Below are 16,917 nucleotides of genomic sequence, written 5' to 3'. Positions count from 1 at the left end.
GGGGCTGGCGCCTCTGTCTTGGGGGCGCGCCGCGACCCTTAGGGCTAATTCGCGGCCCGCATAGGCAGCCATAACCAAGTTTGGTCTTTAGGCTCGGGGACTTAAACCTAAGCGCTCGGGACGAATTCTACTACCCGGTTTAGTAGAATTAGAGGTCCCAGAATCTAGTATTTGATTCCAAAGCTTTTAATTGGTTTAGGATTTAATGGTTATCCACTATCGTATTATGACTAGGTTTTACCACATGGGCTCAAGACTAGGGATCGTGCTTGGGGCTACCATACGTTAGCTGCTCGGGATTTGAGGTAAGAAAACTGCACCCGAGTTGTGAATGGGGCTCTAACCCCTGTTAATGAATATATTATGAATATGAACCTATCTGTATATGAGAATATCTAGATGGGCATGCTTGTATAGGTTGCCATTGATTATTTGTTATGCATTGTGCATTTGTAACTATGTTTATTTCAGGCCGGCCTAAGAGTGCTGGGGGCCGATAGCAAACTTGTGGAACGCAACCCAGCCTAAGGGTGCCGGGGTCAGCTATAAGACCAGTAGACTCGGCCTAAGGGCGTCGGGCTTGGGCATTATACAATAAACAGAAGTGTGGTTCGCACTTAACTATTTGTATTGATTGTGAGCTTGAATCATACATTTGATTGAGTTGAATATTTATGTGAGCTTGTTGCATATACCCTATTGTTAATTGAATCTAATGATTTACGTTTATTGCCTTTATACTGTTGCCTAGTTGTGCATGTTGGTTTAAGTTTTCTTGCTGAGCCTTGGCTCACAGGTGCTACATGATGCAGGTAAGAGAAATAGATAGTGAGACCAGCCATGAGTTAGAGAGCTTCAGGGGCAGTGTGTACGTATGCAGCCTACTCGATCGCCACGGTCGAGATAGTTTGGGAGGAACTAAGGTTAAACCCTGATTTGTCGCTTAGGACGGCTAAATTGTATTCTATTTGTCTTTTACGAGTCTGCAAACTGATTTTGGGGATCCCATGTTTAAACTTAATATTTTAATGAAAAATAACCATTTTGTTGACAAAATCTTTTAATACTTGACCTTAACTTAGTCTTTAATTACACATTTAAGTTCAAACGACTTGCTTAACAAATTAAGCACTATTTTAAACACTCAGTGTAACGGTCTTGGTTATCGAGGGCGTTACACACTTTGAGAGAGAGAGAGAGAGAGAGAGTGATGACTTTCAAATGGTAGAGGCAATTTTGTCCAATTTTTCAAAATGGCATAATTTTGTGATAAACTTTCAGGTAGGCATAGTGTAAAAATATGGTATACTATAATGTATAAAACATCAAGTTTTCCTCACAAAATTTCTCTCCTTCGTTTCATGGTTCTAACTCAATAAATAGTGAATCATAAGCACATTGTGATTCATTCAGATTTCCATTATTTCTATTACTCTGTTGACTAAGTACTCATCTAACTTAAGCATCTGATAGTGCTCTTGCAGATAATCCCGAGACGCTTCCACTTACTTCTTATAATCAAGAACTCAATTAGAGAATAAAGCTAAGCGGCAGATTTGGAAAAAAAAAATCTTCCAGAAGTATTAAATCACCATTAAACATATAAAATGTTACAAAACACTCTTATTAAAAAAAACACAAAAAAGGTACAAAACACTTAAAAAAGTAGAAAGTCAAATTATTTTCGTAGCCATTATAAATTTAAAAAGAATATTTATTTTCCCTTAAAAAAACAAAGGAATATATTTAAGGAAAAATTATTTTATTTTATTTTTGGATCCCCACCACCCTCCCCACACAGTCAAGCACCCATACATTTATTTATTCATTTTATTTTTGTGAGATAATTTTGAGATCTTTTATTTTAATTGAGTTGTATAAATTAATTTCGATTAAAATGTCGTTTAACCAATCGACAAGTAGAGAGAAGTACCGAGTCTGAGTCAGACATTGAGAACCAGCTGAACTTCTCTCTGTTTGCCATGACCGAAGATGAAGCTCCGAGTCCTCCTTCTGTAATATCTCTTTCCCTTTAGCTATCTCTCATAGAAATTGATTAAATTAAAAAGAATAGAGTATAATTGTGAAGTCAATGAAATAGTTTTTGGAGGTGAAATGCAATAGCTCGGGCAAGACGAGGCGGTTTGCAGTAGGGACGGAGGCAGGTTTCGCAGTTTCAGTCATAAATAGGAAGTTGGGCATGGGAATGAGACTCCCTCTTGCTCTACACATCGAAGCCACCAGAGAAGGCCACGAACCCATTACTTTTGGACCCAATTCGACTCTCGTCAACTTTGGTGATTGTTGGATCTTACAGACTGTTACTGATCTTGATTTTTCTGGTAATTCATTACCATTTTGGGGTTTAAATATATATATATTTCATCATCTGGATTTTGTAATTATTTTCAGATTTAGTTCTTGATAGATATATCATCTGGATTTTGGGAATCATTTTCCTTTGGGTTGGAATTGATATTTAACTCTAATTTGTTTTGAATTTAAGGTATAGGACATTTGGAAAATGTTGGGCGGCCAGAGAGGAATCCAGTCCCCAAAGTAAGCTTTCTATTTACTCATTCGTTTATTCACTAGTTTTCTCTTAAACGTTTGGAAATCATGGCAGTCAAAGGCATAGAAAGGAAGAAGTATAGAAATAAAAACCTAGTGCTCTCATAGCTTCTACTTGTTATAATTTATTGCTGGTTACATTAGGATTATGGCTACGACACACCTTAGAAAATGCTAAGAAGATCCTGTAAAGTCTCACTGATGTGTAAAAAAGAGTAATGTAGGAGAGCCTTTGAGAATATCCTTACCTGGGCTTGGGGAATACATGAATTCATTGCGCAATGGTTAGTCATGTTATTTTTCTTGCATTGGCAGTTGGCATGAACATCATTTGTTCCTTTTGATTTAATTATCATTAATATTAAAAGGCAGTCGCTTAATCTACCATTGTTGTATCCCACTCATTATTCTTGCACGTCATAACTCTTGATTACCTTGTGCTACAGCGTATCTTTTTCAACAGAGAATCTCCATAACCACTTCATAAGTAAAGCTTTGTTACACATTACGATATTGCCTATTCCCAGTCCTCGAAACTCCTTTGGACTGCAAGCATTCTTCCAAGCTACCACATGATCACCACTGTCTCCATCATTACCCTCCCACAAGAATATTTTCATTCTTCTCTCCATCTCCTCTGCAACCTGCTTTGGTACTCGGAAAATAGAAAGGAACTATCTTAGTAAAGCTGACAAAACTGATTTAATCAAAGTCAAGTGCCCTCGTTGAGACAAAAACCTTTCTTCCACCCCTCTAGCCTTTTACTGTATCCAACATAAGATTCCAAAAGTCATGTCACGCTTTAGAGGATTGTGATAGATTTTCACAACTCTATCAAACCAGTAAGTAGAATAGAATGAATGAACCTGCCAAAATTTTATTGATCTTGCTGAAAGATTACAAAATTCCCAAGCATTCGAGAGGTTGGGTCTCTCAGATTGCTTATACAACCAAATCTTTAGATAGCTCACTAATTCTCTAGGTCCTATTTATATTATCAGCCCCAAGAAGTTTGTTAGTAACTACCTAGGACATAATGTGTAGTCACTTCCTAATTCCCTAATCTATGTCATACAAGTCTAATTATTCCATTTTCTTCTAGAATAGGTGAAATGTAATAGTGGCCTAACAGATTGCCCCCTAAAAGTAGCCCCATGTATATAATATAAGCCATGGCCGCACTAAACATCCCGATAGTATTTGCCAGTTGCTATACATAGTCCTCCTCTAAGTTAGTTCTCAACAAAACACTTTTGCTCAAATTGATCAACACTCCTAACACTAAGCGGAAGATATCATGTAGCTTGGCTAGATTTGATAGGTTTGCAACCTCAAGTTTCCCAAAAAATTAAGTGTCATCTGCAAGTTGTAAACTACAAAATAGACTCCTATCCTTTGCTTCCACTAACCTTCCTAAACCATTGGCCACAAGAGTGAAGAGGAAAGGTGATAATGAATCACCTTGTCTCAATCCTCTGGACCATTTGAACTTCCTTTGGGTTTTTCCATCAATCATAACAGAATATGTAACCGAGATAAGTAACCCATAATCCATGATTGCCATTTCGTTCTAAACCCTTTCTTCTCTAGAACTGGGTCCAAGAAAGACCACTCCACTTTATCGTAAGCCTTTTATAAGTTTATTTTCAGCACTGCCACTTCTTTCCAAGCACCCTATATTCTTCTACACTTTAATATGCTATCAAAACTGTAGCGCCCCAATTTCTTGAGACGTTAACTAACCCATATAATAAATAATTTTGAAATAGAACACCTTTATTATAAAGAAATCAAACATGACTAACAAACCGAACGTTTAAAAAGAACAGAAAATCTGGAGTTTCATAGTTATGGTAAATAAATAAAATAAAACAAACATTTGAATCCAACAATAAAACTTAAAACTTCATTCGAATTCAAAATAAAATTTCCTAATAGGTCCGACCCCTTACGGTCGTGAAATCCTTGACTTGTACGCCCTCCTTTGGAACCCTAAGCCTCAAAGATCTAGATCAAAAACTAGAGAAGTGTTCTTACTCTATACTCTACCGTGTATCGCTTGAGAAAAGTCTGACCATCTTACGAATTCTAAACCTAATTCCCAATATTAATTCATCTCTGATAATTAATCATATAAAGCCTATTTACCATACTATCCTCATTCTCTAATTTTCCTTATTAATTACTTAAGCCTATTTTTGTAATTCCTCCTTAAGCTAATAGTTTTGACTTTCCTTAATTACACTTTCTACCATAAAACTCATATTTACACTTTAACCCCCATAAATCAACTACTATCACATTTCGGTCCCTAATACTTGAAGAAACACATGTGCGAATATACTAACAAATTAAAAAAAATAAAACATACATACTAATCATGCATATCATAATTTAAATCATATAGCACATAAAACATACAAATTACCATAAAACCCTGATCCACGCCAGATTACCAAAATACACCTTACTAACGGAAGCGGATGTTACAACTATACTCTCCTAAAAAAAAATTTCGTCCTTGAAATTTACTTGAACAATTCTGGGTATTGCTCCAACATATCCGATCCCAACTCACGTTCTAGAGAGTCGTTCCTCCAAAGAACCTTGACTAACCCGATCGTCTTATTATGTAATACTTTTTCCTTCTTTTCTAGAATCTTAATTTGTTTTTCCTTGTAAGAAAAGTCTTCTTGCACGTTCAACGTCTCATAACTAAGAACATGAGACGGGTCAGAGACGTACTTGCGTAACATGGACACATGAAAAACATTGTGCACTCCCGCTAGCGCTGGAGGCATGGCCAACCTATAAGCCACTAGTCCGATTCTCTCCAAAATTTCGAATGGTCCAACAAATCGAGGACTTAACTTTCCTTTCTTGTCAAAACTTTTAATTCCCTTCATAGAAAAACATGAAGGAATACATAATCTCCAACTTGGAACTCGACATGCCTACGTTTTGGATCAGCATAGCTCCTTTGAAGCAATCATGCGAGCTCTTATCTTGGCAATAGCTTCATAACCCATTGAAATCTAATACATATGCTCTAAGCATGTCTTCCAGAAAATGTATTGTTCTTTCCGTTTGTCCATCTGTCTGAGGATGGAATGTCGTTCTGAACTTCAACTTAGCACCCATCGTTTTCTGTAATCCCCAAAACTTGCATGTGAATTTCGGGTCCCTATCTGAAACTATTGACTTCGGTACTCCATGAAGTCTCACAATTTCCTCCACATGTAGCTCCACATACTGCTTTATTGTATACACTGTTCTGACAGGTATAAAATGTGCCGATTTCGTGAATCTGTCAATGATCACCCAGATCGAATCATGTTGTTTTGTGGTCTTAGGTAACCCCACCATGATGTCCATATCAATCTCTTCTCATTTCGATCATGGGATATTTAACGGTTGTAACAAACCGGACAGCCTTTGGTGCTCTGCTTTAACTTGCTGTCACGTAAGGCACCTAGCGACATACTCGACTACATCCTTCTTCATTCCAGGTCACCAATATAACATCTTCAAGTCTTGGTACATTTTCGTAGTCCCTGGCCTGGATGTAATGAATAAGGAGTAGTGCGTGCTTCATCAAGAGTCTCCTTCTTAACCTCTGGATTCGCAGGCACACATACTTTTGTATCTGTGGGCTTTATCCTGTCCTTTAATTCTTTCTAATAGAGTCTAGTGTAGAGTCAGGTTTGCTAATCCCCCACGATCAACTCTACACTCGCTTGCTCTATTTATTCCATCAATTTTGTAGATACATCTCTTATAGCCACTACTTGCCCTTGGCTTCTGCGACTTAGGGCGTTGGCTACCACATTCGCCTTCCTCGGATGATACAATATTTCAAAGTAGTAGTCTTTGACCAATTCCAACCACTGTTGTTGCCTCATATTTAACTCCTTTTGGGTGAAGAGGTGTTTCAAGCTCTTATGGTCTGTATAACTCTCACATTTATCCCCATAGAGATAGTGTCACCATATCTTCAATGCGAACATCACTGCTGTCAATTCTAAGTCATGTGTCGGGTAGCGCTGCTCATACTTCTTCATCTGTCTAGATGCATATGCGATCACCTTCTCTGTTTGTATCAATACACAACCCAATCCTTGTTTCGACGCGTCACAATATACTACAAACTTTTCATTATCTGTAGACAAACGTAATACAGGTGCCGTGATAAGCCTATCCTTCAACTCCTGAAAGCTCTGCTCACAATCCTTAGTTCATACAAACTTTATGCCCTTTCTGGTCAACTTCGTCAATGGCGTGGTATTCTTTGAAAACTCTTCTACAAATTTCCTGTAATATCTTGCCAACCCAAGGAAACTTCTCACCTCCAAAGCATTCTTCGGTTGTGGCCAATCTTTTACAGCTTCGATCTTTAATGGGTCAGCTTTTATACCATCATTGCTAACGCGTCCTAAGAATGCTCCCTCAACCTTTGCAGTGTCAATCGTAGGTGTTCCTCACGATCCTCATCAGTTCGTGAATAGATTAGAATATCATCTATGAATACTATCACGAACTTATCCAAATAGTCATTGAATACTCTGTTCACGAGATCCATAAATGCTGCCGGGGCATTGGTAAGTCCAAAAGACATTATCAGAAATTCATAATGGCCATACCTGGTACGGTATGCAGTCTTCGGAATATCCTCCTCCTTCACCCTTAACTGATGGTACTCTGATTTCAAGTCTATCTTCGAGAACACCGCACTCCCTTGGGAGTTGATCAAGGAGATCGTCTATCCTTGGCAAATGGTACTTGTTCTTGATTGTGACCTTGTTGAGCTCCCTATAATCAATGCACATCCGCATTGACCCGTCCTTCTTCTTACAAACAGCACCAGTGCTCCCCACGCTAAGTAACTTGGCCTAATGAACTTTCAACTCTTTCAATTTTGTTGGCGCCATTCTATAAGGTGTTTTCGAGATTGACGCTGTTTTCGGTGCTAGTTCAATCGTGAACTCAATCTCTCGTTATGGTGCTAATCCTGGTAAATCCACCGGAAATACGTCCAATTAATCATTTACTATCCTGGTGTCTTCTGGTTTCCATGTTCCAGTTTATGTCATGTTGACCACGCTAGCCCAGAATCCCATACATCTATGTCGTAACATCTTTCCAGCCTCTAGTGCTGAAATGATTGGTATTCATAGTCTCGTCGTTGTCCCCATGAACGCGAAAGGCTCCTCTCCGTCTGGCTTGAACACCACCATTTTCTTCTTACAATCAATGGTAGCGTTATACTTCATTAACCAAATCATTCTGAGGATGACATCAAAATCAGTCATGCTAAGTTCAATCAAATCTACATATGGCTCCCTACCATCTATCCTCAAAGGCAAAAACTTTAATCCACTTCCTAGATATTACTACCTTACTGGTTGGTAACATAGTTCCAAACCCCTTACCATGCATTTCTTAAGGAATATTAAACATATCCACATTCTCTTAGCAACAAACGAATGAGTGACACCAGATTTAATTAAAACATGACAATCAATTCCAGCAATAGAAATCTGACCCGAGACCACGGAAGTACTTGCTTCTGCCTGAGGTTTGGTGAGAGCGAAATCACGTGCTGGCACCAACTTGTCGTCCTTCTTAGGTTGCTCCTTAGCACTTTCTTGACTCCTCTGTGGGCAATTCCTCATGATGTGCCATTCCTTTCCACAGCCGTAATATGCATTTGCCTGACATTCTCCTTGGTGGTGTTTCTTACACTTTCCACACCGGGTACCGTACCCATTCCTTGTTCCCAGGGCAGTTATTTCCCTTATTATCTTTCAATCTTTTATCCTAACTTGTCTGCCTCGCATGGTCACTTTCTTTCCTCTTCTGGTCATTTGAGTTATGATTTTGAGAGGCATTCCTTTTTCCCTCTCTTTTAGCAGCACTTTTTCAAATCTCGTCTTCCATTCTCTCTGTAGTAAGAGCCCTTTCCAAAACTTGAGCATATGTATTGTTGCCCCCTACTGACACAATCTCCACGTCTCTGGCTATCATGAGCTTTGAGCCGCGAACGAAACGGTCTACTCTTGCCGCGTTAGTTGGCACTAGGTCTGTCGCGAACTTGGCAAGTCCATACTCAGTCACCATTATATTCCCCTGGCTCAAAGTAGCAAATTTGTCCACCTTTGAAGCATGTATCGCAGCATTGTAGTACTTGTCATTAAATGCTTGCTGAAATTTTGTCCAAACATCTCTTGCCTGAGAGATCACTTCCCATCAGATCCTTGCGTTCTCTCACAGCATGTGAGTTGCACAAGCTACCCTGTCATTCCCTTCGACTCGCATGAAGTCTAGAATTGACCCCATCATACTCATCCATTGTTCAGCCTTCAATGGATCAACGCTCCCTTCAAATGCTAGAGGATGTTGCTTCCTGAATTTTTCGTACAGTGGCTCCAAATGATTGCTAGCTTTAGGAATAGTTGCAATTGGTGCTAAGGATTGCTGAATGTCTCTGATTACTGGTGCTTGTTGAGCTTGTTGCTGCCTCAGCTGCCTCAGTTCTCGTAACTCTTCCGCATGCCTTCTCATGTCTTCTTGCATGGCAATAAACTGCGCTTCCAACCTTTGGTAGGTAGTTTGAGGATCTGCGTTGCACCTATTTCCCCCATCAGCAGGTAGAGGGTTGTCATTGTTGATAGTTTGTGTTAAGCCTCACAGCAGGTTGATTGTCAAGGTTACGGTTAACCCCAGCGTTACTTCGTATTGATCTCTTAGGAAGCATGATTTCAGTTCGTTCCTCAAGTCCAACAACGTTTCTTAGTGCAACTTTTCCAAATCAAGAACCAAAACATGTGTTTTTAATCCATCAAACAACTAATCTCCATTTATTCATAAAGCTAATATATATTTATACATCCATCATTCACAAAGTTCACAAACCAAAGCAAAGTAAAAAAAAACAAACTAGTTTTCATGTCGTGAAACGTCTACAACCACATTTTATGCACAGTAAAAGAACTTTTTAGTTTATCTAGCAACTCTACAAAAATTCCTTTATCAATTGGTTCATTAGCCAGCTCGAACCCTCGTTGTCATGCGTAAGCCATAAGTGTACGTTTATACGTAGCGCCTTCCAAAATCTTATTTTGTACTTGCTTCCATACCGCTTGAAGATCTTCCTGCATCCTTCTTGACGAAATCATATCTCTGAATACTTTGTACTTCTTCTTACAGCTTAACAATTCTCCTTCCCAGACCACGTCTTGAATGCGTTGGTTGACTGTCACACAATGATCCACTAACTCTTGGATGCTCCATTCCGCAAAACGCCGCATCCTTATCCTTTGTACCTTTCTTATTCTTCTTGCTAGCTTCCTCTGTTGAGTATTGTTCAAGTGAACCTTAGGGACTTTAATCACAGTTAAAACACTAAAACACATAAGGCAAACAATCACATAACCAAAACAAACTCAAATAAAGCTTACAGTGCAGTATGTCGAGCTAGTCTTCAGTGGTGAGAGTACATATCGGGAATGTCTACAGGAAACAAAACATTTTCTTTGATACCAAACTATAACGCCCCAATTTCTTGAGACATTAACTGACCCATACAATAAATAATTTGGAAATAAAACACCTTTTATTATAAAAAAATCAAACGTGACTAACAAACCGAACGTTTAAAAAGAAAAGAAACTCTAGAGTTTCGTAGTGATCGTAAATAAATAAAATAAAACAAACATTTGTATTAAACAATAAAACTTAAAACTTCATTCGAATTCATAATAAATTTTCCAAATAGGCCCAACCCCTTACAATCGTTAAATCCTTGACATGTATGCCCTCCTTTGGATCCCTAAGCCTCAAAGATCCAGATCAAGAACTAGAGAAGTGTTCTTGCTCTATACTCTACCGTGTATCGCTTGAGAAAAGTCTAGCCATCGTACGAATTCTAAACCTAATTCCCAAAATTAATTCTTCTCTGACAATTAATCATATAAAGTCTATTTACCATACTATCCTCATTCTCTAATTTTTCTCACTAATTACTTGAGCCCATTTTTGTAATTCCTCCGTAAGCTAATAGTTTTGACTTTCCTTAATTACACTTTCTACCATAAAACTCATATTTCTACCTTAACCGTATAACTCAATTACTATCACATTTTGACCCCTAATACTTGAAGAAACACATGTGTGGATCTACTAATAAATTAAAAAAAATAAAACATACATACCAATCATGTATATCATAATTTAAATCATAAAGCACATAAAAACATACAAATTACCATAATACCTTGGTCCATGCTAGATTACCAAAATACCCTAATTTAAATCATAAAGCACGTAAAACATACAAATTACCATAATACCTTGGTCTATGCTAGATTACCAAAATACCCCTTACTAACAGAAGCGGTATTACAAAAGTGACACCCATAATCTGATGCCTAGCTATGAAACTCTTGGGCCTCTGAGATTGTTTCTAAAAACACTGATGTCAATTTTTTGGAAAGGACTATTGAAATAATCTTGTAAACGCTAGTAATCAAGCAGATGGGGCAAAAATTGCTGACTTTGCTAAAGTTCATCTTCTTAGGAATGAGACAGGTTTTATTGATAGAAAACATTGATGATGTCATTATTATGGAATTCCACAATATCCTTCTCAAGTTCCTTCTAATTATGTTGGGTTTTCTCATACTCATCATATATTCTGTTATACTTTTTGTGTATACTAAAATATAACAATGTGTAGAAAAGTGTATTGTTTGATATCTTTTTCAGTCCATACAATATCGTATGTATAGGATGTAAGCCAATCAGCTATGCAAGCTGTACAAATTAGATCAAATCTGACAGCTACCTAGGTCAACTATTTTAAGCCTAGAATCAAATGATATATACAGAGAAAGAAAAGTATTGATATTGAAATTAATTTACAATATTTCTACACCCTCCCTCAAGCTGGAGTATACAGATCCCACATGCCCAGCTTGCATACTTGCTCATCAAAACTCTCATTTGATAAACCTTTAGTCAACCAATCTGCAGCTTGTTGTTTGCTTTGCACATAGATAACACATAGCTCTTTTTCTTCAATCTCTTATTTTATGAAATAATGATCCACCTCCACGTGCTTGGTTCTATCTTGTTGGACCAGATTGTGTGCTATATTGATTGCTGATTTGTTGTCACTGTATAGTTTTAAAGGACTTGTCCTTTAAAGTTGTAGTTATTCAAGGACACGTTTAATCCGGATCAATTCACATACTCCTTGAACAAGAGCTCTTAGCTCGGCTTTTGCACTACTTCTTGCCACAACTGATTGCTTTTTGCTCCTCCAAGTAACCAAATTCCCTCATACCTTGGTACAATATCCAGATGTTGATCTTCTGTTCTCAATGGATCTTGTACAATCTGCATCAGTGAAAGCTTTACACCCTTTCTTCATTCTTTCTGAACAATAAACCTTTTCCTCATGTCTTCTTCAGGTATCCCAATATCCTGTAGACTGCCTCCAAGTGTTCTTCTAGAGGTCTGTATATATATTGACTAACCAAGTTTACTGCAAAAGCAATATCAGGTCTTGTGTGGGATAATTATATCAACTTTCCCACTAGTCGTTGATACATCCTCTTGTCCATTGGTTTCTCTATCATTTTCTAGTACTTCCCTTTGGGTTCCACCGGTATTGCAATTGGTTTACAGGCAAGCATTCCTGTCTCTTTAAGCAAATCCATGACATATTTACGTTGAGAGACTGAAATCCCCTGTTTGGTCCTTGCAATCTCCATACCCAGAAAGTATCTCATTTGATCAAGATCATTTGCCTCAAATTCTTGAGCTAGCAATCTTTTGAGGTTCTCCAACTCATTCAGGTCATTTCCAATTAGAATCATGTCATCCACATAGACAATAAGAAGAGTAACTTTACCATCTTTCGAATGTTTAAAAAATAACGTCTGATCTGTCTGACCTTGTTTGTACCCATGTTTATTAATCACTTGATTGAACCGCTCAAACCATGCACGCGGCCATGAAGAGATTTCTTCAGATGACACATTTTCTCTTCCATATCTTCCTTCAAAACCAGGAGGGATCTTCGTATACACCTCTTCTTCCAAATCTCCGTTTAAGAATGCGTTCTTGATATCAAGTTGCTGCAGAGGGCAGTCAAGATTAGCAGCTATTGATAGTAGAATTCTAACTGTGTTTAGTTTTGCCACTGGTGCGAAAGTTTCTATGTAGTCGACCCAATATGTTTGAGTAAACCCCTTTGCAACCAGTCTTGTCGTGTATCTGTCTACAGTACCATCAGCCTTGTATTTTGCAGTAAAAACCCATTGCACCCTACCACATGATGATTCTTTGGCTTAGAAACAACCTTCCAAGTCATGCTTTTCTCCGGTGCTCCTATTTCTTCATTAATGACTTTCTTCCATTCAGGGACTAAAATGAGCTTCTTCAATTTTCTTTGGAATGATTAATTCTTCAATTTTGGCAGTAAAGGCTTTGAACTTTGGTTTGAGTCGACTACCGCACACATACTTGGATATAGGATGTAGAGTGCAACTCCTAACCTCTTTTCTTTTTGCAATCGGTAGATCTGCCTCTATTACACTTGGATTGTCCATATTAGAGTTAGAATCAAGTGAAATGGGATTAAAAAAGTTACTTACAATAGGAGTTGTCATCGGTTCAGACTCATGAGAGGCAGTGTCTGTAGCTGGTTGTATTACTTTTGTATTGCCCCGTCGCCTAGTATAAACCAACAACTCTTTTTCTAAAATTTGTGGGTCATTGTTCTCTCTTTTAGGGCCGATTGTTTCAGAAATAGGCTTAGGGTTAGAAATGGTAGAAATAGGATCAATGGATGAACCTAACTCTAGTCCTATCATTGGGAAACAAGTATCCCAACAGTGAGCATCACTCAACGTCCCTCCCTGAAGTGAAGAGTTGGGATAGAAAGGTTTTTCTTCATCAAAGGTGACATCCAAAGAGACGTGCATTCGTTGGTTGATAGGATTACAACATTTGCAACCTTTTTTTTTGTAGAGGAATAACCAAGAAACAGACATTTGAGGGAATGGGGGTCAAGTTTAGTATTATTAGCACCTAAAACATGAACACAGGAGGTACAACCAAATGTCTTGAGTGGTATGTCAGAGATGAGATAATTTTGAGGATAGGCTTTTTGGAGTAATGAGATTGGAGTTTGATGTTGTAAAACTCGAGAAGGCATTTTATATATGAGATAGATTGCTGTTAAAACAACTTCCCCAAAAACTTTTAGGAACGGAGGTAGTAAACATTAGAGCCCTAGCAACCTCTAACAAGTGCGTGCTTTTTCTTTCACCAATCCCATTTTGTTGGGGAGTGCTGACACATGAGCTTTTATGGATTATACCATTAGAGTGAAGATAATCACCCAAGATGGAATTAAAATATTATGTCATTATCAGTGTGTAAAACCTGAAAATTAGCTTGAAATTGATTTTTAAGCATGGAGTGAAATATTTTGAAAGTGGTAGCAGCATCAAATTTATCTTTTAAAAAAAAACTCAAGTTAAGCGTGTATGATCAATAAATGAAATAAACCATCTGGTATTAGAAATATTTTTAACCCGAGAGGGACCCCACATATCACTATGAATAAGAGTAAATGGTTTAGATGCTTAATATGGGCGAGGGCGAAAAACAGAACGAGTATGCTTAGCAAATTGACACACTTCGCATTTAAACATGCTCAAGTTTTTATTCCGAAACATAGTAGGAAATAAATGTTTAAGATATGGAAAGCTAGGATGGCCTAAACGATAATGCCACCTCATAATATCATAAACACTAGAAACAGTACAACCAAAATGCAAACTTTTATTCACTTGAGCACGTAGCAGATCAACATCAAAGTAATACAGCCTGCTACATTCTCTCGCACTCCCAACCGTCTTCCCCGAGGACATTTCTTGAAAAATACAAGATATGGGAGTGAATTTAGCAAGGCAGCCATAATAGTTTGCTAATGGAAAGGAGATTACAAGATAGATTGGCACATGAAGAACATTTTTAAGTGTAAGAGAGGATATATAAACGGATCCTTTACCAGCCACTGTGGAGACAAAACCATCACCGATCTTTATCTTAATAGTACCTAGGCAAGGATTATAAGTGCTAAACTGGTGGGATTGACCAGTTATGTGATCAAACACGCCAGAATCAACTATCCAAGGGGTTGTTTGGGCAGTACAGACAACGGAAGTACTTGGGGCAGAAGTGATTTGCTCATATGCAGATGCAGAGGTAAGGAGCTGGTGGAGTTGGGCAATATGATCAAAAGTGAAAGGAAATGATTGAGATTGGGAAGCAGACAAAGCACGCCCATTAGAGTGAGTACTAGTAGCATTTCTAGGCTTCCAATCCGTTGGTTTACCATGTATTTTCCAGCAAGTAGCTTTTGTGTGACCGAGCTTGCTGCAATGTTCACACCATGGACATTCACGGCGCTGTCCACGGGGTTCAGCAGCAGGAGGTGGGCGCTGGACAGCAAGGGCAGAATGATCTACTTCAGCAGTTGGGAGAGGTCCCATCATGACCCACTTGCGGCTTTCCCCTCATTGAACTTCAGCAAAGGCCTCACGAACTGAGGGAAGAGGAGACTTTCTGAGGAGGCGACCACGAACTTCATCTAGGTCACGATTCAGGCCATGTAAAAAATCAAATAAATGCTCACGATCAAGCATCTTCTTGTAGGAAGAAGCATCATCGGAGCACTTCCATTCTGGAATATAAAATAGGTCAATTTCTTGCCAAAGATTATACAAAATACTATAGTATTGAGTTACAGATAGAGCCTGTTGTTTTTGGTCCTGAAGTTTGGACTTGAGTTCAAATGCTTGTGCAGAATTGTCAAGGTCAGAGAAGGCTTCTTTGACAGCATTCCCCACTTCTTTGGCAGGAATAACTAAGTCTGACCGATTTCAGCTTCCATGGAGTTGACAAGTCAAGAGATGATAAGAGAATTTTTGGAATCCCATTTGGTGAAGGACGGATCAGTGGGTGCAGGAGCAGCAGTGTCACCGATGAGATAGCCGAGGCGACCACGACCAGTGAGATATAAAGTTACAGACCGTGACCATTGGAGGAAATTCTTATGAATGGTTATTTGGAGATTAGGCTGGTCATATTGGTGGGGAATATGTTCAGATGGTGTTTTGGAAGTTTCAGATATGGCAGAGGTTTCATCTGTGTTTTTTTGGAGCAATAGGAGTGGCCATGGCTGATTTTTACTGAGTTTGGAGAAGATACACACGCGAGGAAGAGAGGTAGGTCTCAGAAAAGATGCTCTGATACCATGTAGAGAAGTGTATTATTTGATATCTTTTTCAGTACATACAATATCCTATACATAGGATGTAAGCCAATCAGCTATGTAAGCTGTACAAATCATATCACATCTGACAGCTACTTAGGTCAACTATTTTAAGCCTAGAGTCAAATGATATATACAAAAGAAAGGAAAGTATTGATAGTGAAATTAATGTACAATATTTCTACACAATGCCATGACCCAGGGCAAAAGGCTTTTTCTCAGTGGTCATTTTGATGTGGTAAAGTGTTGAATTTAAACCATTTGTATTCCGTTATTAGAAAACTATAGCAATTGTTATGTAGGTGTTCAAAAGGCACTCGAACTTTAGAATTTGTATAAACAAATTGCATATCTGATTGTTTAAGCTGCTCTACTTGGATGTTTCTAGTGATGTGTTTCGTTTGCAATTGGATGTTTAGACGAAGGAGTTGGCATTTGGTGGTTTTTATTTATTTAAATCTACATTCACAGTATCAAGAAATCTGTTTGACAAACATAACATAAACTTTGTTTTAACTATGTGCAGGTTCATGACTTCTCACGTCTTATAAAAGTGACGAACACAAAACCAGCTATCAGTTTTGTGTACTTTGGAAAAATAGTATTTGCTTTCACTCTGCTATTTGTTATTGGTGCAATTTTCACGTTGGCACTTGAGTATCTTCCTGTATTCATATCATTTGTTAATTCCTCCATCTAAATTATAAGTTCCTTCTTTTGACACAAGTGTGTATCCATCCCTCCTTTACTTTAGCTTAAAAATGAAAAAATGAAGATTGCTTGGATATGTTTTGCAATGGCTACTATTTTTATTATATACTATATTGCGAGTCAGTTTTGAAAATGGATTTTTTATGCTTAAAAAGCTGTTTCATTCCAGCTCATGTAATTCCAACTCCTACCCGGATCAAAGCAGAACCTACTCTATTTTCATTAAAATTTGAACACTTTTTAAAAAAATGAGATGTTAATAGTTAGTACATAAAAATATGGCTTTC

At 38.1% G+C, this 16,917-nt stretch overlaps 1 protein-coding gene across 1 annotated transcript; it reads left to right on the top strand.

The window, feature by feature from the left end:
- The first annotated feature begins 1,857 nt into the window (after positions 1-1,857).
- Positions 1,858-16,704, top strand: LOC133800021 (uncharacterized). The gene is made up of 4 exons (XM_062238004.1): positions 1,858-2,015; positions 2,102-2,342; positions 2,507-2,559; positions 16,446-16,704. Exons 1-4 carry the CDS (start codon positions 1,983-1,985, stop codon positions 16,617-16,619), a joined length of 501 nt encoding a protein of 166 aa, XP_062093988.1. The 5' UTR covers positions 1,858-1,982; the 3' UTR covers positions 16,620-16,704.
- The last annotated feature ends 213 nt before the right edge of the window (positions 16,705-16,917 follow it).

The sequence above is a fragment of the Humulus lupulus genome, chromosome 1 (assembly GCF_963169125.1).
Source record: "Humulus lupulus chromosome 1, drHumLupu1.1, whole genome shotgun sequence".
NCBI classification, from domain to species: Eukaryota; Viridiplantae; Streptophyta; class Magnoliopsida; order Rosales; family Cannabaceae; genus Humulus; species Humulus lupulus.
Note: the sequence above shows the minus strand (reverse complement) of the source record. Positions and strands in the feature narration are given on the sequence as shown.

Bases quoted from the DNA above. Each gene is read 5' to 3' on its own strand.
- LOC133800021 (XM_062238004.1), top strand. From the start codon at position 1,983: ATGACCGAAGATGAAGCTCCGAGTCCTCCTTCT. The intron at 2,016-2,101 runs GTAATATCTCTT...TCAATGAAATAG, and splicing joins AAGCTCCGAGTCCTCCTTCT to TTTTTGGAGGTGAAATGCAA. The intron at 2,560-16,445 runs GTAAGCTTTCTA...AACTATGTGCAG, and splicing joins AGAGGAATCCAGTCCCCAAA to GTTCATGACTTCTCACGTCT.